Raw genomic sequence first — 21,337 nt, 5'->3', positions numbered from 1 at the left:
CTATTAAAAAAACGATAATTTATGTTTAGAAATATATTTGAACTAACCAAATGCAGCACAATTCGTCTTTTTGTATTACATATTCATAAACAACTCTATTAAATAGAAAATTGTAATATTGTAATATTTTCCAACATGCTTGATTGCAGATATTGATTAAACTATAAGGTTTCTATTTTCATCGTGTTGCACACTATGTTTTTTATTACAGCTATAAACAGCTGGGTCTATACAAAGTTCGACTTTCAGAGGAGCACTTGAAAGCATCTGATGTCGATCTGTAAAAGGAGGGAAACAGGCAGCAGGAGGTAAACACGCTCCAGGGCGCCGCCAGCGGTCATTCAAGCACATTACACAAAAACAGTAGAAGGCTGCGTTCAGTTACAGTTATAGCTTATCTCACAAAATGTCCTATCACATTTTAAATATATATAAATATATGACTATAAATGATATATTAAAGGAGTCTGCACACAGAAATCAGGGTACATCTCACAGCATTAACAAATTTCCCAGCATGTATTTTCTTTGTGAAATAAAACTTGCCAGAAACCACTACAACTACCCAAGGTAGGTTTAAAGCTGCAGGGATATCTGAACCAGCATCAAATAATTCACAGTGCAGGTACTTCATAATTTAATTGTAATAATCATAATAATGACAATTCTGCACCAGCTGCAAGTGGATTAGCTGAGCACCATGTAATTATATCCTTAGTTCATCTTTATAGGAGGCTGAGAGAAATCATGTATCTAAATACTGTAAGCATCAGACAGATCATGCAAAGAATAAATAAATGGAAGAACAAATACTGTTGTTAATGGTTAACTTGTTAGCACCAATAGCCAGTAGCTTACATACACTTTGTTTCCTCCTTTTTATAGGTGATGTTCAGTTTCTGTTGTATCAATAATGGGTTAACTTATTTAGCCAAATAGTAGCACCTGACAGTGCAACACAATAATATTTAACAGCAGCACAAAGTACAGCTTTCAAAATATCCACAATATCACATTTGAGAACAAAGATGTATTGTGTGATGGTTGGTTTAGCATGTGTTAGTTAGTGGGCATACCTAATAAACACACATATAAGTTTTAAGATATGTAAAACCTAAATTGAAATACTGTAAAATTAACAATATGTTGAAAGAATGTAGAACTTCATTATATCAAAATTTTAATACTTACACTTAATATTTATTAAAGACTCAAAATGGAAACTTTATTTATTTACAAGTAACTGAATCAATTAACTGTAAGCGGGTAACAAAGATGACGATAATAATAAAACAGAATGTGCAAAATTTCAAAATAAAAGCCTCCACATCTAAAATATTTTCAAGAGAAATATTCTTAAATATTATTGATATCTCTGAATAAATTGTGAAGATTAAAATATCACTACTGTACTTCATTACTGTACCTTTTCCCAGGGCCCTCATCTTCACAAGGGGGAACCTCTAATACTAAAATGCCCACATACAGTTGGTCATATTGTGTTAACTGCTGTGAAAAACAGATTGGACTCTTGTTGTGTGCCGTGTGTCATATTAGTGTTATTTCTTTATTGTCATTACATTGTAGTTCATCTTCACAACAAGCAGTTATACATACGGTGGTCTTAGATTATATCATCGTCCAATACGAGGAGAGCAACAGTTAGTTAGTATCACAGCTAGGTTTTTCCATTAACCACAACCCGCCCACCCAAATCCCAATAATTCCTTCACCCCTACCTTGTCCTTCACCTCCTCCACATCATACATCAATGTATTGACAATCATCAAATACGCCACAGCTGCTGAACTAATAAATAGGACGCAGGAATAAATAAATAAATAAATAAATAAATAACCAAATGAATACATACATTACATATATATAGCAACAAGGTGTGTATATACTCACATACACACATGTAGCTCACCAGAAGACACTATGTTCCATAGGCTATTTTTTTTACAGCCACAAGGCAAAAAGTATGTAACACAGTCACAGGTCAGACCAAGGACACATTACCACACCCCAAAGATCAGGGTTCTTCAGACTGAAGATCGAGCAGAGAAAGAAATAATCTCATTGGTTGAGTGAAATCTAAGAGTTGGGGCTAAAAGTCGTAATTTCAGTGCCAATTAACAGTTAAAAATATAAACAAAACATTAATCACAGTCTCTGTTTTCTAATTCATCCACCATCTTGAAGCATCAGAAGTTTGCCATAATTAAATAAGCTAAAAAAAAAAAAACGAATACCTTTGTTGTGCTAGCCAAGAAGCCGCCCAGCTTGTAATGTACTGTAAAACCACAATATGTAGTTTATACATGTTGCTTGTGATTTACAGTTTTATTAACGGGTTATCAGTGCTAAATAGCTCATTCAATTTAGCAAAACTCCATTAAATATTCAGTTCAATTCATAAATTTACAAAGACCATGAGACTCTTAACATATCTCTAAAATAGTAAATACAAAGTTTTATAATTAGGACAGGTTTCTTGTGTTTCAGATTTTCCACATGAGAAAGAAAACAGTAATGTATTAATTGGCACCTCAACATAAAGTCAGACAGACTCTAGCCAAACCTGTGAGAGTATTTCTGCTTTCAGAGCTGTTATGCCTCTGAGGTAAAGTCTGGCGAGCTGAAGCTCCAGTCTGCAGTCTATGCTTGGTCTGTCAGTCTGAGAGCAGTGTGGAAATTGTCCTCAGGCAGATAATGTGGCTGAGGTCTGACTGTTGCTAAGGTGAAAAGTGAAAATGGAGAGTAACACTGTACAAGTCCCTCATTGAGGTTAGAATACATGTCGCCATAAAGGGCAAATCAGTGGAAAAGACAGGAGCAACAAAGAATTCTGACGAGGTGTGAAAATAAATAAAAACTTATGAAATTAAATTTTAAAAAAACTTTTAAAGCACTTTTTAATTTGAAAGAGTTCTATACAAATATAGCTTAAGCGAGTCAGAAAAAGAAGGTATGTGGAAAATGAAGAATATTGTAGGCTCACTGCAGCGTGAGAAAAAAGCCAGCAGGACAAATATTTCCCCAATATACTTTTTTTTTTTTTTTTTTAAACCATCTCAAATAGCAGACAGCAGTAAAGCAGATCAGTTGCATGCAGCTCACAGACTTTCCACAACAGGCTCAGAACCTCAGGTTTCAGACAAAAACAAAAGAAACCTAAAGAAAAACACTGAACACAGTTGTGCCCCAACCCCACCTTCTCTTTTTTTCCAACTATCTGTTACAGAAAAGCAGGTTTGTGGCAGAAAGACCAAGAGAGAAAGTATTACCCAGCTTAGCTTCATTTGTGATTGCAGTGTTTCTATTGCCATCACATGTGTTTTTGCAAGAGAAGATGTCAAATCTTAAGATAGATAGATATTTACTTTCAGAACCATCACTTCCTCTTATTGAAACATTAGTATTATTGTTATATCATAATTTATTGCCTTGGTATTGAATGTTTATTGACAGTTTTTAGCATTTCTATTTGTGCCCAGACTATTATAGCTTTCAGTAATCTACAACAGTAACTTACCCATCCTGCAACCTGCAAACAAAAAATCTTATAAAATATTTTTCCTCTGCTGACAACCTGATAAATTATTACTATCACTACTACCCATTTTATGGCCCTGAACTATAGCTTAAGAAACACAAAACATACTGGACGACTGTCTCATTTCTAGATAACATATACATATTTAATGTATTTAATGGACTGTCTGTCTTGGCTTAGCAAACGGCAGTGTCCTGACACCTTGACATCACCACAGGGTTGTGTTTTAACAGAGTACACATATTCAAAATACATCTTCAGACCAACAAAAATGAAGTAGTCCACACAATATCTTTTAAACACCAATAGATACTTTAGAAATTCTGAAAGGAATACTTTAATACCCCATGCCTATATGTTATTTGTTGTTTTTGGAGGCACCTTTCTTGATTTGAAACTAGGTACTTATAATCACTTTCTTTGCACCCAGCAGTGATAGATTAGTAGTAAAACGTTTGGGTCAGAGAGAAATGAGAACATCTCAAATACAAATCAGCTAATGGGAAAAAATTACGTTTGCTTATACAGTATCGTGTACATTGCCTTGTTTGAGTTTTGGTCTAAAAGGATGCATTTTGCCAATGTAAATAGAAATAGGCCTACAGAATCAAATATATTGGTTTAAACAGAACAGCAAAAGTGTATATATTTTCATGTGGGCCTGTTAATGCCCTTAAATCCTTTGCTAATGGAAGCAAAAAGGCGATTACTGTAGAATATTACAATAATAATTGCAAAATATTACAATAGTTACTAAGCAATAGGGAATAGCCAAAGATGTAACAAAAATAATGCAAACTACCATTTTGATGATATATTCCAAAAATATAATCAAATATTCTGAATAAAATAACAGAATATGTTACATTTAGGATGAGGTATTCAGTATTCAGGCACAAAATACTTTACTTTTAAGTTTTCAGCTGCATCACCAGAGCACAAGTAGGGGAATGTGAATTGAAAGGCTAGCTGGTTAGCCACTTCTGGCATGTTAGCATTAGCTGTGCTAGCACAGATGCCTGTTGATGTTTGAGGACATAATAAGTAATGCCTGGATAGGAAAACCCTAAGCTTTTAAAGTAAACAATATAGTCTAGGTATTACTTATCTAACCGTGTTGATTACAGATTTAATTTTTAAAATGTTAGCATAGTAAATGACAATATGAATCCTATCAAGGCAGGCTAACTCACTTTAGCTTGATTTGCGCACCAGACAGAGATAGAACATGTCTACCAGAGGTTCTGTTTTAGAAACCTCCTGTTAACTTGTCCTGTAGCTACCAACACTCAACAAGTGTCAAGGCCTGCCAGATAAAAACAAGTAATATTCTGACATTAAAAGAAAAAAGGTTTCTGCATGAACTTGTGGTTTCCATTATCATTCAAGCTAGTTTTGTAAGCTGTAATTTATTTAATCTGCTTTTAGTGTTACATAGTTGAGTTATAAAGAAAAAAAAAAACACTTAAGTCAATTATTTCATAAAAAACGTATTAGTGCTCTAGAAGGAATAACGCTGATACATACGATACACAAAGGTTTTTGGTGGTTACAGGTTTTGTACAAGTCCCACTTTATCTCGTATCCCATACACACTCTAGGGAACTAGCACAGCTAATAGTTACCACCAATACTGAAATATTTGGAATATTCAAGTGTAATTTTAATTACTAAACCAACCACTGTTTAGAGGAAACAACTATCTATTGCCGATCTCTAACTCGCGTTATTTCTACACAATGTCGAGTGCTCCGCCATATGTTTTAGAATACTTTCAACGTTTCAACATACAACATTTGTAATATCCAGAGATAGATAATGGAACTGTTTCTAGATCATCCTGTGGGAATGCTGTCAGGGTTCTACGACGTTTTAAGGGCTAGTAAAATACTGAGATCAAGATTTCTGAGGTTCAGAGTCTAAAAAATTCAATAGACTAGGTCTGTGTTCAGAAAGGTACTGGAATGTTCAAAAGGTCGTAAAGCATTAGAGATCTAAAAAATCTTCTGTTCTACAGTGTTTAGTCGAGTTCGGGGCATTGGAAATATTGCACAATGCCCCAGAAAATGTATATTATCCTGCTGGCGCTAAAGATCATTAAATAATCTAACCTGACAAAGTACAGCTGGTGAACAGACAACTGGAAATTAAAGTGGTAGAAGTGATCAACCTGTGTGTGTTTTCCCAGAAGTAATCACAGCACATGACAACTGACTGTCAACAACTGATGTGTCCTTTTGGAAGGCAGTGAACCATGACCAGTTTTAACATTGGAAGCAATTGGGTTTTATCAGTTAGGGTCAATGATGATAGTGTACTGTATAAAACATGGGAAATTTGGAAACAGCCAGCATGCATTCACAGTCACAAATAAGACTAATCAACAAGCATCTACTCTGTTCTGTACACACAAAACACTGTGAATGAGTAAGTTAGGACAGTATACACAAAGACCTTTTCTTCAGTTCATTCTCTAATAAGCCGAGGCTTACAACCAGTTCACCAACTGGGAGAGAAGTTAATACAACTGGCCTGTGCTGGTTCTTAGCATGTCACTGCTGTCGTGTAAATTATGTAGTCAGATTTTTCCCTTTCAGTGTTTTAGTTCACACATTTATTGACATGTTGAATATGTTTTCTGACTCTTAAACCTTTTATAAGTCTTAAGTCCTTTTATAAGATGGGAGTGTTCTCATCTACCACTACATTATCTTCTACTTATTGCACATACAGCTTTATTCCAAAGATGCACTCCCAAAAAGTAAATCTTTCTACCACTTAGTTTTTACATTTGGCTGGTTCATGCATATAGCCATTGCGCTGAGATTCTATGCAGACTCTGAGAAAGGCAGAGCATGTTACAAGAAGTTTTAGAAAGAGTACTCAAACAAAACCATAAGGCTATGATGACCTACTGTAGCTCTGGATGATGGGTCAGAGGTTTGTATTCAGTATAGGGCCATGCTCAAGGACAGTACTAGCCAAGGAATGAAGGAAAGATGAAAGATACAGAGAAAGTGGGATGACTGTGACAGTTGCTGAGAAATCTAGGACTGTAAAAAAGCACAAGAAGGTAAGTCAAGGTAGAAAAGACAGAATTTCTCAGAGTAGGACAGCAAGAAAAGAAAGGAGAGAGAAAGAAGACAGTATCACAAAAAAAAGCTGTTGGGCAGTTTAACTGACAAGCAGGAATTTGTGCTGGCTTGGTCATAATAGAGAACAGGTTGAAATGCACATAAAGACACATACATGCACGTACATATACACCGTGCCTTATTTGTCTGTAAGTCTCCAAATCCTCATTGGTGTCCAGTGCTGCCCGGCCGAGCACGGCGCTGTAAACGATCATCTTTGTCGTCACTCTTAGTCCCTCTCTTCTGCACCTCTCGTGTTCAAATCCTCCTTTCCTTCGATTCTTCTCCTCTAACCACTGTCCTACCATCCTACCTCTCTCAATACAGTTCATTTTGTGAAAGCAGAATCGCACAGAAGCACAGAAGAAGAAGGAGGGCGTGGTTTGTTGTTTATGCAAATACAGGCTTTTTTCGGATTGGTCAGGGAAAATGGTCAGGTCATTGGCGGGACCTAATGAGGGAGCGGCACCAGGATATCCACATAGTTGATAGGGAAGAAGCCCGACTGGCCGTTGATCATGCCCTCGTACCAGTTGTCATCGATCTGATTGGTCAGGGTGATGATGTCGCCCTCTTTGAAGCCCAGCTCACCGTCGTTCTCTGGCTCAAAGTCGTAGAGTGCTCGACAACAAGGCTGGTCCATGGGGGCTGTAAGAAGGCAAACATAAAAATCCAAAGTACTTTTTAGATTTAGTTTTTTTTTGGGGGGGGAGACTGTGAGTCAAGTGCTAGGACTTCTAGTCGCCATGGCTGAGGTTCCCACCTCTTATAGTCACCTCTTGAGTAATGAGTTTGTAAGGGAGCAGAATCTTTTGGGACCATTTGTGGTTTGCTTTTGAGCCATGAATTTTCACATGGACAAAGTACAAGATATGCGTTAAATTACCTGACCCTAGTGTCAGACATGATCGCCATGGCTTGGCCGACACGCTACACATTAGAGTATGACTAATCTTAGCTTGCCATCTATCATGACTTGTCTTGGCTATATTCGTTCCTTCATTCAGCTCTGTAATCATGTGGGTGGACATCACAGAACAAGTCACGTACATAATCAAACAAGGAGAAGGTAAAGAAAACATGTTTTGGTTACTTTAAGCAACCCTCTTGCCCATCCAGAATATACTTCTGCCATCTACCTGGTGATCTTCCAGGGGATTTGGCTGAAAGTATCCCCCCATTGTGGCTCTCGCTTGGGGGCAGCAGCTCCAGTGTCATTCTGGGTTTTGGAGTGAACTCCTTCCTGGGTTTACTGGAAAGTTCTTTTATCCTGGATAGAAGTTGGACACACAACTTTTAGCTAACCACATCAGTCTATTTTTATTAGATTATTTTTATCAGAGTAGGCAGATAAAATCAATACCTGTCCTCCATCTTACTGGAGAGCTGTTGTAGGATTTCAGCAGCGCGGCTATGGTACTCCAACTGAGCTTGGACTAAAGCTGCCAGCTGGCTCACCTGCTCTATCTGCAACACACACACACATACATATGTTATATCCAGTGAACAAGCTCTGCCCTGTGCCCATGCTGGGCCTGGGTCTGGCTTGGCACAGCATGGGCACAGGATTACTTCCATTTATTTTTCCATTGCAGTTTCAAATGCACTTAGAGTCTATTCTAAACTGCATGTGTAACTATAGCAACAGTAGAAGTATTTTGACATCAACAATATTCATGGTGAAATTTTTATGTTTGTTGTGTTCTATCCCAGTACTTTGAGAACTACATTAAATGCATCTAAATTATATATGATACTTTGCAGCCTAAGTAAAAAGATGGTCCTTACATCGCTCTCAAGCAGGTTAAACATGCTCTGCTCAGCGATCTCTTTGCTCTCATCAAACTTCTCCAGCGCCTGTTTGATTTCATCATCCTGGACTTTCCCCTGACGTTTCTTCTTGTAGTCAAAATCCAGACGGCGGCCTTCCATCTTCTTCAAATGGTGCTGTAATAGAGAAATGATGGAACATGGAACATGGAATATAAATTACTTCGCAGACCATTTAAGATTTCATGAAGATGTGCTGTATCTACTAAGCTACATATCTAAGCTACATAACTCTCTGTAGCTTCATTTACTGATTCCATTTTTCGTCATAGTACATTAAGGACTAGTGAAACATTTTAACTGGGAACAGCTTTATTATGTTTACCCACCTGTATCTCTTTGAGGTCTTTGTCGTGGAGATTCTGCAGTGGGTCAATAAAGTTCTGTTTGACCTCCATGTCCAGAGCATCCTTCACCTCCCCGAGCTCCCTCATCGCCTCACCGGCATCGATTAGCGCCACACCTGAAAGCAATGGTCAAATGTGTGTCAAGAAAGCTAAATGATTAGGAGACTAAGAACTATAGAGCGAATAGATAAAAGAATCATGAGGAAGCAAAAATGTTAAGGGAAAAAAATAAAAAGAAATTGTTGCCTGGCTGAGTAAGATCTTTAATAAAGCCAGGGCTTTTTATGGATTAGAGTTTCTTGATTGGGCTCATAGGTACTTAGCATCGAGAGTGTCTGGTGAACTCACTTAACTTTGGCATTCTTTTTTAAGTTCTTTACTACTTTCTAGTGACTCAACATGTCTCATACGAAGCACTATGTCTGAAAATATAACAACCTTGGTTACACTTGATTTGAATTTAATAAGATAATAAACCTTCTGGTGAATGTCTTCTACCCAGAATGTTATTACTGTGCCAACATTTAAATTAAAGTTTCTACTAACGTAGCTGCTTCATTGTGTCTTTAAGTGGCTGAATGTGTTTATTGACTTTAGCACAGTCACCCAGGGACAGATTTCTAAACACGAGGATAGCCACCAAGCAATCATTTGGACATTTGGAGGCCAAAAGACATGCTCAACTAGGTTAAAGACTGTAGTTGATTTGAGGTTGTACAGCAACGGTTTGTCAGTGGCTACAGTTCAATGTGAAACTGGAACTAATCACACATCCACGAAAAATCAGGATCAGGATCTTTTTAGGATTTGAGGATTTCAGATTTTTCCATCAAAAACACAAAATATTCTCACAAACGTCTTCACCAAAACCCCACAAACATTGTGCAGTTGCAAATTCTAAACACAACAACCTGAATGACTGTTGAAATCCATTGTTGTAGAGCAAAACTGAATATAACATACAAAGTCTTAAATATCACTTTTTAGTTGGAAGGTCAGCTGTCTTAAGGCCAGTTTCAGTTTCTCCACATATCTGCCAGTGTATTTTTCATGCTCAAATCCATAGTGCAGGTCATCTTGTGTGAGTATGTCTGCGCTTATAACAAACAGGTTGGTTTGGTTCTGTGATAAAAAGTCAAAGATACAAATCTGTGTACAAAACATTTGGGGAGATGTTAGTCTGACTCCCAAGAAATCTATCAACTATCAAAATTCTGTGGATGGAAGCAAAATATTATGGTCCTTAACACTATGAAAGACATTTCACAGCTGCAAATCAATTTAAATTTGCATTCTGAGTCAATTTTTAATGAGCTCAGCAACCCCCGTGTCGTTTTTAATTTCAAGTGTTTTATATAAAGCGTGCTTTCTCTAGTAATGGTGACCACTACTCTAGTATTGTAGTACTGACACCTGATTGACATGATGGACAAAATATTTCTCAGAAGCAGAAGTTGAAAGAATTAAAATTTGTGGCCATAACATAAACCCAGCATCTGGAAGAGGCTCATGTTTCTGTGCCAAGAACTGTGTATAGTTAAGGATAAAAACTTTAATGGCACTTCACAGTAGGTGAAAATTGCTTAGCTCCGTCCACTTTGCAATTCAAATTTTTCCTCCAGATTATTAGTACCAAAGTATTTAGTCAGCTAAAATTCCTCTAGATTTACAGATCTTTGCAGATACCATCTCAGCAACATTAGCAAGTTCACTTCCCCACTTACCAAAGCTGGACTCATCTCCTAACTCCCGTCCAAACTTCATCATGGCGTCACCCAGGACGCTCTCAGCCTGTGGGTAACCTGGTCCCTTCTCCTGTCCGCGGATCTTTGACATGGTGTTGATCATACTCAGCTTGGCCCTGGATGCTTTGTGGAAGCAGAAAACACTGATATTGGTTTTGATTTAAGTGTTGCGGCAGCTCTGTGGTTTAAAACTGTTTAATACCTGGATTAGGCTGCAGGTACTCTGTAGTTTTGGTCATGATGTCCAGCACTGCTCTGCTGGTGATGTCCACCTTCTGCAGAGGAAAATGTGACAGAATCAACATAATTAACCACACAAACCTTCAGTAATGTCTTTGCTTTGCTTTGCTTTGCTATGGACAGAAGCAGAATTATTCAGATGAGAAAACTATAGAATGTTTTTACATATAATAGAAAAATAAGTCGGAGATGGAGAAATAATTACCTTTTCCATTTCCTTGAAGTCATCGTCGAGCTTGGTTCCTTCCGCTCCTCCGACCTTCTCACTGACTTTCTGTGATGAGAAACACAAAGAAAGAAAGAAAGAAAGAGTCAGGTTCTTCTTTTCTGAAAGACTTTAATGCCTCAAACCAGCCTGAGAGAGAAAAAAAAAAAAGCAGGTCCGCTTTCAAAGACTTAATGGAGAGAAAACTGTGCCGCGAGATGAAAGGCAGAGTGGAATAAAGAAGAGGGATGTGTTAGAGTAAAAACAAATAAAAAACAGGAGACAGTATCAAATGAAAAGGCAAGAAAAAACAGAGAGAACAAACTGAGATTGACGATGACAACAGGAGACTCCAGCATTAGTTTGATTGCAGCTCTGTATTACAAGCCCTATTTAGAGTTCTTTATTTTCATAATGTCATATGAATTGTAATATATTAAAGTGAGACACTTTATTAATCAGTTTCCTGATGGTTGAAAACGAGCAAGGTGAATTCTCCAACAGCCTTCAGCGAAGTGTCTCTGTGCAGATGAGCTGAGTTTCACTTTTTTTTTTTACTCTTTATTTTGTCTTTTTCAACAGCAGCAACAACTGTTAATTAGAGACAAATCACGGCCTGCATTCTGTGTCTTAACTCACTCTTATTAGACGTCTCAGCGAACTGAAACGTTCAGCTCAGGTTTGTCATTATTTTGTTTGGATCTGAAAAATTTAGCTGCTGGCTTTGGATGAAATATGTTTTTATGCTTTAAATTAACCAGAAAGAAATAAACAGGTTTACAGAGACGCAGCCCATCTGGCATATATCCTGTGCTTCACATATTTTTTTGAGAGAAGTGAAGGATTTTCATACATGCTAAAAACCAGAATGATGCACCAGCGCTCTTCATTTGTGACGCAGTGAACAACACAACAGACTTCATTAGCATTAGCACTGCTTTTCCATCCTCACAGTTATCAGCTGCCACAGTCGACAGATGTTAGTCTATGGGGACACACGGGGTTCACAGATTTTTTTTTGTCTGAAAATGACATATTTCCCTAATGGAATTTCTGTTTTGACATCTTGACAACAGCCAAAGTCAAAGAGGAGGCAGAAACATGGTGTATCAAGCAGTGCTGAGAAATAACGACACTGTACTATGATGTCCACAACAGGTTTGGAGCAGAGGAGAGAATTAAACAACACAGCACAAACCTCCAGAATGGACAGTGATAAATGGCAATCTGGAAGAACTGGTTTGGAGCCAGTTTTTCTAATGGTTTGACTTAAAGTTTAAGGGAGTTTTAGAGACATTTCTGCACTAAATGTGGTTAGAAAAGACAAACCAATAAAAGTATATGCCAGAGAAACTATTGCTGTTCCCACAGCAAAACAAAGATTTTCTCCACACCACTATGAATTTGATAAAGCAGGAATAAACAATCAAATTATTAAATGTACAGTTGGACTACAACAAGCTTTTGTTGAAGAAAAACCCTCAACATCAACAGAGATCGAGCAAACAAAGGATTTCCTGAAAGAAGACACATAATAAATATTGCAGCATCTGTGTGATTCAGACTGAGGGTCTGTTGAGTTGTGGGTCTTTCATCTTGCTCCTCTCGCAGCCTCAATCACATCTTTGCTGCTCTTTGGTTTGTTGTTGTGGGAGCAGGAAATGCCGCAGAGTGACACCTCTTGCTTTCTAATAGCCTCAGGTTGCAGTGAAGAAGAAGAGGAGGAGGAGGAGAGTGGGATTTTCCGCGATCGTGACTGACGTCTGATACCCACACTTTACTCTTTCATACACACACACACCAAAATGATATGTCCACTATGGTTCTATTAATAATAACAACTCACTCAGATATTTTTCAGTTCCTGTACTCCTGATATTTGTTCATATCATATACAAATTTAAAACCTGTAATAAACAGTAACTAGAAGGAATGAAAAGATGGATAATACCGAAGGAAGGTTTGTAAAGATCTGATTAATCTCAAAAAGGGAAATTGCTACAGTATTTGCTTCCACTAATCTGATCCGTTTCTTTTCTACGTCTAATATATTTTGTCTAAACCAGCTCCTCCTGTGCTGCTCTCCTTCACAGCCGGCGTCCACAGCGCAGCAGTGTTTTTAGAGCATGTGAATGTGAATTTTACTAGAGGCAGCAGGTTGTTTCAGTGGTCACTAATGAGCATTAGTTCTGTGAGTAACTTGTTGGTTGAAGTGTTTTCTGTAGCCAATGTCTGCACAACCACAAGTGAACTGGGTGTTTCTAAGATATCCGTGTTCATGCTAGAGAGGCCCAAAAAGTAAATTTCAAAATAAAAAGAGATATTTGAAAAAGTCCACGAAAGACAAATACAAGAAAGGACAGGATGATATGGAGAATATCAATGTCATTACAAAGCAGGGTAAAGATCTGTCTCATCATACAGTGTCTCGACATTTAAGAGCATTCGAACTGAAAGCCCACTCCACTGTGACTAAACCTCTCATTAGCAGAAAGAATCAAACGGCTAGACTGGCCTCTGCTGAGAGAGCATGTTGTTGAAGTTCACTATAGTGATGAAAGCAAGTTTAATTTGGGTCCAATGGAAAGATTATGTTTGACGTTGAACTGGGGAAAGACTGAACCCAAAGCCTGTAAAGAAGTCAGTGGAAGGTGGGAGAGGATGTGTCATGGTTTGGGGAATGTTTTCTGCAGCAGGAGGTGGGCCTCAGAGTGAATGCCGATGTTTATGAGAACCTTCTTTGAACAACATGCAGTTCCTTCCCTGCATTCGTCACCCAATCAGCCAACAATTTTCATGCAAGACAATGGCCCTGTCACACAGCCAAACGGGAAATGGCCAGCCCAGAGTCCTGCTCTAAATCCAATAGAAAGCATCTGGACAATCCTTGACGACGAAGTTATGGCCAATAAACCCACTACAGTCACAGAACTGTGGAAGAGACTGGAAGAAAAAGGACCAAATCACTACAGACCAATGTGAGAGACTGGTGATGTCCTGTGGCCCCAGGTGTGCTGAAGTCACTCAAAGCAATGGGCCAGTACCCTTCCTACTAATTACTGACTGTTGTAACCTTCAGAAAGTCTGTTGTAATCCTCCTCTGTGCTACAGTCGCTGCTGTTCTCTCAATTCACACAGTAAAGAAACAGTTGTTGCCAACACTCAATATGTACTGATTTCTGGAAATGAAGTGACCTCTATCAGGATCAGATTTTTTGACATGGCTCTTTCATCCAAATACGCTGCTACTTTCACTGTCTGTGGTCTTGTGTTATACATATTCAATCTTGTCAAGCGCAGATTTAAAATCCAGTTACACGTGTGCACGACAGAGAAATCTACCTGGGGAAATCAGCTTTCTCTAATTTCTTACTCCCAAACGAGAAACCAGGTTTCTCATTTACATGACAGGCAAGAAGTCACGTACTGGAGGAAGCCGACTGTACCCAGTGTTTTTTTTTTTTTATAGATGCTTAAATAACCACATATTGTTGACAAAATATGTAAATAAAATACACATGCAGCAACATCCATCCTATTGGTTTGTCTGTGATCTTTCAGGTAGTAAAACATGTCAAACCTCAAGCACACATCACCGTACATACACACACACACACACAGTCCCCGTAAAAATAAACACACAACTACTCGGAAACTCGTTAACAAACACAAAATGACATGCGGTTCATTGACTGAGCAGCCAACAACGCGTGAAGCAGATGTGACACGTCCTCTTCATCAAACTAACAAACGATGCAAACGTAAAGGTAAGTGTGTGCGTTTATGTACCCGCCTACACACCTGAGCACCTGTGTGTGTGAGGACCAAAGAAAAAAAAGAAAACACGGGCGAAGCAGATGATGATGATGTGAAAACATATCATAGGCTGTGAAGGAAAAACAAAATAGCAACAGAGAAAGCAGGAAAGAAAAGTGAGGAGGACGGACAGATAAGGAGAAAGATGCAGTTGCCATGGAGACAGAGATCCAACTGAGTCCTCTCGTCTTTCCTTCAACACTCACACACATCTACATGTCTTTGTATAGCTGCGAGGACACCTGCTGACATAATGTATTGCTTTAATGCTCCTGATCCTAATTTTCTCCAGAACTCAACCCAAGTCTCAACCCTCAAGTGGCTCTTTGAAGTTGCGCGACAAATCCTTCGCCATGATGGTTCTGAATTTAAACGTGTCCACAGAACCGTAAAAAAGCATGTACACACACACACACGCTTGTGTCTGTGTGGACACCGGGTCTGGTTGCAGAGAAGGCGCACTGACACACCGTTACATAACTCTCCGTGTCTCTCTCTCTCTCGCTCAGCAGTGTTTGTTTCTGCTACCGTTTCTCTTTTACTGCCTCTTCACACCGTGTTTGACATCAATTTATTTCTGTTTGACTGGTCCAGCAGCACCCCTGACATTTATTTTGTGCCTTTTGTTGTAAAACACTTTGTTTCTTTCTCTCATCCAGAGAAACTGGTCACTGCACATTAACAACAGTTTAAATAGTGATATTTTGCATTAAGTATTGGCGACACTGTACTATTTAACATTTACACCTGTTAACTAGGTGTACCTACTAAACTGAAACGACTATGGTTTCTTGTATATAAGTGTAATGGCAATAAATTTAAATTAAACTGACTTTTCATGGAAATATAGCATAATTATTGACTAATACAGGAGCAGAGTGAACTGCTGCAGCCGTTATCACCACTAAAGGTCGAGTTTTCCCTTTGCACTACAGAACATGATGTCAACTCTGGACAGTGTCAACAGTGAGAATACAAAGAGCTCCTTTGTGTTTAGTATTTGAATAACGTGGAAAAATGACATTACAAAAACATAACCGCTTCATAAGAACAGCACAGAGGATCCTCAAATGAATGTCACTTACAGTAAAGTGACATACAATAATATAGTATGTATGCATTCTGCCTACCGTTGTATGTTTACACTATAACAATATAGATTTTAGATTTTTTGGACACATATAGAGTAAACTGTTATTATAGCATGTTAACAACAGAGTGAAGAACAGCGTGGGAGGAAAAACACACAGTTCATGACTGAATCAACAATATTCGATTTGTTTAGCAAATTACATGTAGATTAAATATGAAAAAAAAAAATCTAGTTTGGGCTTTAAAATGTTTGACTGTACTACACCACGGCTTTGTTACAAGTGTGTGAGTGACACAGGTTGATTTGCATATTAAAACAGAAATAAAAATAAACTGTTTTTAAAAGAATAGTTGTACAGTCCCACTCAAAAATGTGTTCTGCTTTATTTTCAGTTTGATAATTCCAGTCTAATTAGGAACCTGAAATTGGAAAGACACAATTTATTAGTCAAATCTGAGTGATTTTTACTGTGTATTATGGCTGGAGGAGATATTTAAACATAAAAAACACAGTTCATTTCAATTAAACTGTCAAAATATAAAGAAATGCCTTTGAAAGCTGATGAAAAGTGAGTTTTCAAACAGCTCTGAATGCTGCTGGTGTTGCCTTCTGTCTTATGACGACGAGACCGGCTAGTGATTATCGTTCACTTTGACCGACAGCTGAAATTTTTGACAGCATTGAATTATCATCTACTGTTTTGTTATGTGTCAAAAACGTTCATGTGCAGATAGCAGACAGTGATTACATATCTATTAACTGTAATTATATTCACAGGTTTCTCACTTCTATTTTTTATTTGTCTTACTTGTGGTGGAGGGTAAATAGGAAGTGCCATGTTGACAATGAGTCAGTTAGGTAGCTGAACATTTCAACAAATCAGCCCAATTAAAGATATGCAGAATTAGTTAGTTGGTCCTGTTGGGAGCAAACAACTATCAATTAAACTATCTATTATTATTATTATTATTATTATTATTATTATTATTATTATCTATTAAAGTACTTTGATAAGGAAGAAAACTGTAAAATGTGATAACTCTCAAGCAAGTTCTGGAATTACACGTACATGTAAAAACATATTGTTTATTTATGAGCAGCAGAGATAATATCATCGTCACAAAGTGTTGGTCACACTGAATATTAAAATACACATATAATGTTTATGTATTCATATTTGACTGAGACATTGACTGGGAGAAGGAGTGTGATTTTTTTCAAGCACAGTGTATTACCTGCAGAGGGCGCTGTGCCAAGACACTTTTTGTGTCTATTATATTTTTTCCCTCAGAGCCACAGAAGAATCGACTATTTGATTTTGCTGGTAGTAATCTCAAAATGCACCCATGGGTGCTGGCAGTAGAAGTTGTTTCACACCCACCAACCAACCCACACACACACACACACACACACACACTCACACACTCAGAAAGTACAACTAACCACCTTTTAGACCACTGAGGCATTAAACGCCCCATCTGCTCTACATCTCCTCCTCCACAGTATCACTTTCTTTTGTTTTGTGAGTCTCACTTCCTCAGTTAGTTCTTTCCAACCTCCTCCGTCTCCCTTGTCGTCAGTCCTCCTTCTTTTCTCTTACTTTGCTGAATCACTGCTGCTGAAACTCACAGAAAATCACACTTAATTACAAAGTTGTCGCCATGACAAGTGGCTGACAGTGATGAGGTTGGAGGTCAGAGGTCAAAGCACCCTGCCAGCAGATGCACCAGATAACCTTGCTCTGGAGCTGAGATTAATTTTGTCTTGTGTGGAGGAGAATTAGCCCATCAGGGGGAGAAATAAGAGCCAAGGGAGGAGAGTTTGGCAGCAGTAGCCGGTTCATCTATCAGCCTGTACAGCTGCCAAAACTCTCAGACGCCATGTTTGACTGTAAATGGATAAAAGATGGAACTGATGTCCTGCTCAGGCTATTTATCCAAAATGTAAAATGTAATGTTTGTGTTTTGGGCAAAAATTGCTCAATATTTTATAAATCTCTGGTGATTCTGGACAAAGAACTTCAATATTTTAGATTTTGTTTGTGCGAAGTTTGAATTACCCATCATAATGTGATGTTACTGAATTTTACGTAAGTCTGGGCTTTTTCTACTTTGGGGCGTTCAAATGTTAAACACTAAAACAAAACAATAAACAACAGAAACAGTTTTAACCACTTAAAAGAGTTAACTATTTAAATGTGCATTTGGTCAGGATATGCTTTGCCTTGTTTGTGCTTATCGCCCTTGGGTTTAATGACATAAAGTTTCAGTGCCATTCACCACTTATGTTTTTAACATTTTAAATCATGTAAAAACTTAAAGAAGACAGGTTAAAGACAGAAAGAGAAGAAAATCACACAGAAAACAAGCTGAGCCAACAAGAAAACTAAATAAGTATAAACATATTTAGGATATAAAACATACACACAAAAAGCATGACTTCCAACCAGCTATCTTCGCGTGTATGTTCAAAACATTGTCACCAAAAAGTTTGTACACTTGAAGATAGAAGATTATAAGATAATATAGTATAAGATGCACATGACCTTTAAATTAACATGTGGAAAACAGAAATGTCAAATTTCCATCAGGTTTTCGACACTGATTTGAAGTTTGAAGTTTGATTGTAGCCCTTTTAATTATTTAATCAGTGCCACCATCCACCAAATGTTCATGTAACATGTAGTGGATAGAAACATTTTCCTTTTTGGAAATTTGTTACATTTGGATAGAAAACTTATGTTGTTTTACTTTTATCATTTTGTGAACAGATTTACTGTTTCAACAAGGCAACAAACAAGTTGTTTACAGAAATACTTTCCCCACAATTGGTGTAAAAGTACTTGGCCTTTCCAGAGTCCTGGCTGCAGATTAATGCCCACGGTTTAGAGATTTTTAAGATGTTCACATATCACCCAGTGACAGCTGAGACTGGCTCCAGCACTCTGCATAAGTGGTTAAAATAATGGATTGATGGATGGATGTTCACTCAGTGTGAATTTAGCCCTGATGCTACAAGCTGGATGCAGTTTTATTACTATTAAGACATGTTAAACTGCTTGTTGGATTGTGTACAACTTTCACACTATGTAAACTGTTTACAGTCACAAAATGCCTATGACATGTCTGGAAATGATATGATGCGTTTGCCCACGTTCTCGTTCTATAGGAAGTTTTTAAAATTAGTTTACTGTAAATGTTTGTGATTCAGAGATGGCTTCTCTGACTCTGTGCAGTCACTGAAAAGCAGCATTTTCATATAGTGGGGAGAAGGTGAAGCAGTTCAGCTGCTATTGCTTTTCAGTTTCATCACCTCCTGCTTACAAGTGCATCTTACGTAATGCACACAGAACATGCTGCAGATAATGACACAGCGGTTGTAGATCAAAGTGATGTACAGTTCAGCTTTACCACAATTCAGAATCTCTAATAATCATCTGCATTGTTAATATGATTTTATAGGAAAGTGTCAAACCTTTGTCTTTGAGCCAGATTTCTATGCACAGTCCACTTATTTTAATAGCAGCAGGGATGGTTATATCATACATGGGGTTGGTGAATGTGCAGGAAAATTATGCAAGCATGATGTGCGAGCAAAACAGCAATTTTTCCTTCCAGCTCAATTTAACGGAGGAATTACGATTCGTCTCCTCCACGTTTCTCATTAGAGACAAAATGTGAGATGCAGAAGCTATTTAATTTCCAGACAAGGAGAGAGGGAGAGGTCTAGTCCAGTAAATTAAACTGGAAGGATTGTGTTTTTTTTCATATTTTGTGGCATGTGCGGCCACAAATCAGCTTAAAGGGATGAATGTGACAAGCAGGGAAAAGTAGAATATGGAGAAATATTAGAAGATATGCAAGTGTATACACACATTTCCACAGGGTATCAATATTCAGTCTGAATGCTTTTAGAAAGTACTCTCTATTAATAAGTATTCTCATGAGGTTGACTGCATTATCATTAATCAGTCTCAATGCACAAACTAGTCAAACAAACTTGACATGTTTATGGTGGAGATGCTGACAGAAATAGCTCATCTGTGGGTTTTCGCTGAGCAGCTTGAAATATTACAAAGTACCATGAAGTAGCCTTTCAACTTAATGGGTTGTTTTTCCTCAAAGCGGCAATAACTTTTTATTTAGAGCCGCCCAGGGGCAGTGCAGCAAGCCGTAAACACAGCACTGACACACTGTACAGGATTATAAAACTTAAGAAAAGACAGAAAGAGTTCTGCTGACCTCCTGTCAGTCAGTTACTCTAACTCAACGACTGTATTTCCAGTTCCCATACAAACACTGAAAGACTATAAAGCAAAATCCAGTTAAACATTGACATTACAGTGAGCAGACGCAACATGCACGTGTTGGGAAAACTTATACAGAGGGATCTGACTTCCAAATCACCCGTCCAGTAGTTAAGAGAGCAACATGCTCATTCATGATCTTCAGATGTTTTTTGTGTCAGCCTCATGAATTTAAGTCCAATATTCACTTGTTCACTGTGTTTTAGCTTTCTTTTGGTCTCCACCAACTCCTGAGGGGAATGTGTTTTCCCTAAGCTACTAAACGTCGAATAAGTTCGCCAGCTAGACTGTTACCAAAAACAATGACCAAATCAGTGTTAAAACACTACACAACTGCAGAGACATACAGAGAAAGCATCAGACAAAGACATGGACAGATATCAGGCTGCAAAGAAAAACATCAGAAGCATCAGTTCTTTTTGAGGTTTTAGACAGTGACTGTGTCGGGGATGTAAAGTTTGTTTAGCACTTCAGGGCACGAGGACGCTACTCTCCTGGGGATCTTTGTTTCTTTGTTGCTGTTATCTAAACCATCAGAAATGTTCTGATCCTGATGCTGAGACCTCTACTGAGATCAGGATCTGCCTTTGAGTGGATAACAGGATCAAACAGACAGGATGGGAGGGACTGGATCAGGAGTAAGATGAGAGGGAAGATGAGAGAAGAAAAATTAGAGGAAAGAGAAGAGAAAATTGGACCCACGAAGAAAAGTTGGGAGGCTATGGGAAAATCAGAGAAAGAAAGCAGAGGAGAGAGGATATTTAGGAAAGAACAGGGGGAAGAAGTAGAAGCAGAAGCATGGAAGAGGAAACAAATAGAGGGTGAAAAGGAAAAATTATGTAAAACAATGCAACAAAAGAATAAAAAAAACAGTAAGAGGAGGAAAATGGTGTGAAAGATGAGCACACAGGTCTCAGGGTGTAAATAGCTTCATGTGTTGCATGATAATTCCGGCAGGTTTCAGCGCTCTGCAGATGCATTTTAATTCTCAGGAGGCGGCGGTCAGATTTAAACAGGAAGCCTCTGACCAGCTGCAGTGCAGCAGCTTGGAGACAAACACAA

At 38.1% G+C, this 21,337-nt stretch overlaps 1 protein-coding gene across 1 annotated transcript in view; it reads right to left on the bottom strand.

Annotated features, from left to right (window-relative positions):
* Positions 1-1,581: 1,581 nt before the first annotated feature.
* Positions 1,582-21,337, bottom strand: part of LOC113168652 (endophilin-A1-like) — a 29,262-nt gene continuing 9,506 nt past the window's right edge. Inside the window, exons 2-9 of the mRNA XM_026369694.1 lie at positions 11,061-11,129; positions 10,818-10,890; positions 10,595-10,738; positions 8,853-8,986; positions 8,482-8,640; positions 8,057-8,160; positions 7,833-7,963; positions 1,582-7,341 (exon numbers count right to left, since the gene is read on the bottom strand). Of these exons, the coding sequence (XP_026225479.1) occupies positions 7,145-7,341; positions 7,833-7,963; positions 8,057-8,160; positions 8,482-8,640; positions 8,853-8,986; positions 10,595-10,738; positions 10,818-10,890; positions 11,061-11,129 (1,011 nt within the window). The 3' untranslated portion in view covers positions 1,582-7,144. The remainder of the gene's footprint in view (positions 7,342-7,832; positions 7,964-8,056; positions 8,161-8,481; positions 8,641-8,852; positions 8,987-10,594; positions 10,739-10,817; positions 10,891-11,060; positions 11,130-21,337) is intronic.

The sequence above is a fragment of the Anabas testudineus genome, chromosome 18 (genome assembly GCF_900324465.2).
Source record: "Anabas testudineus chromosome 18, fAnaTes1.2, whole genome shotgun sequence".
Lineage (NCBI taxonomy): Eukaryota > Metazoa > Chordata > Actinopteri > Anabantiformes > Anabantidae > Anabas > Anabas testudineus.
Note: the sequence above shows the minus strand (reverse complement) of the source record. Positions and strands in the feature narration are given on the sequence as shown.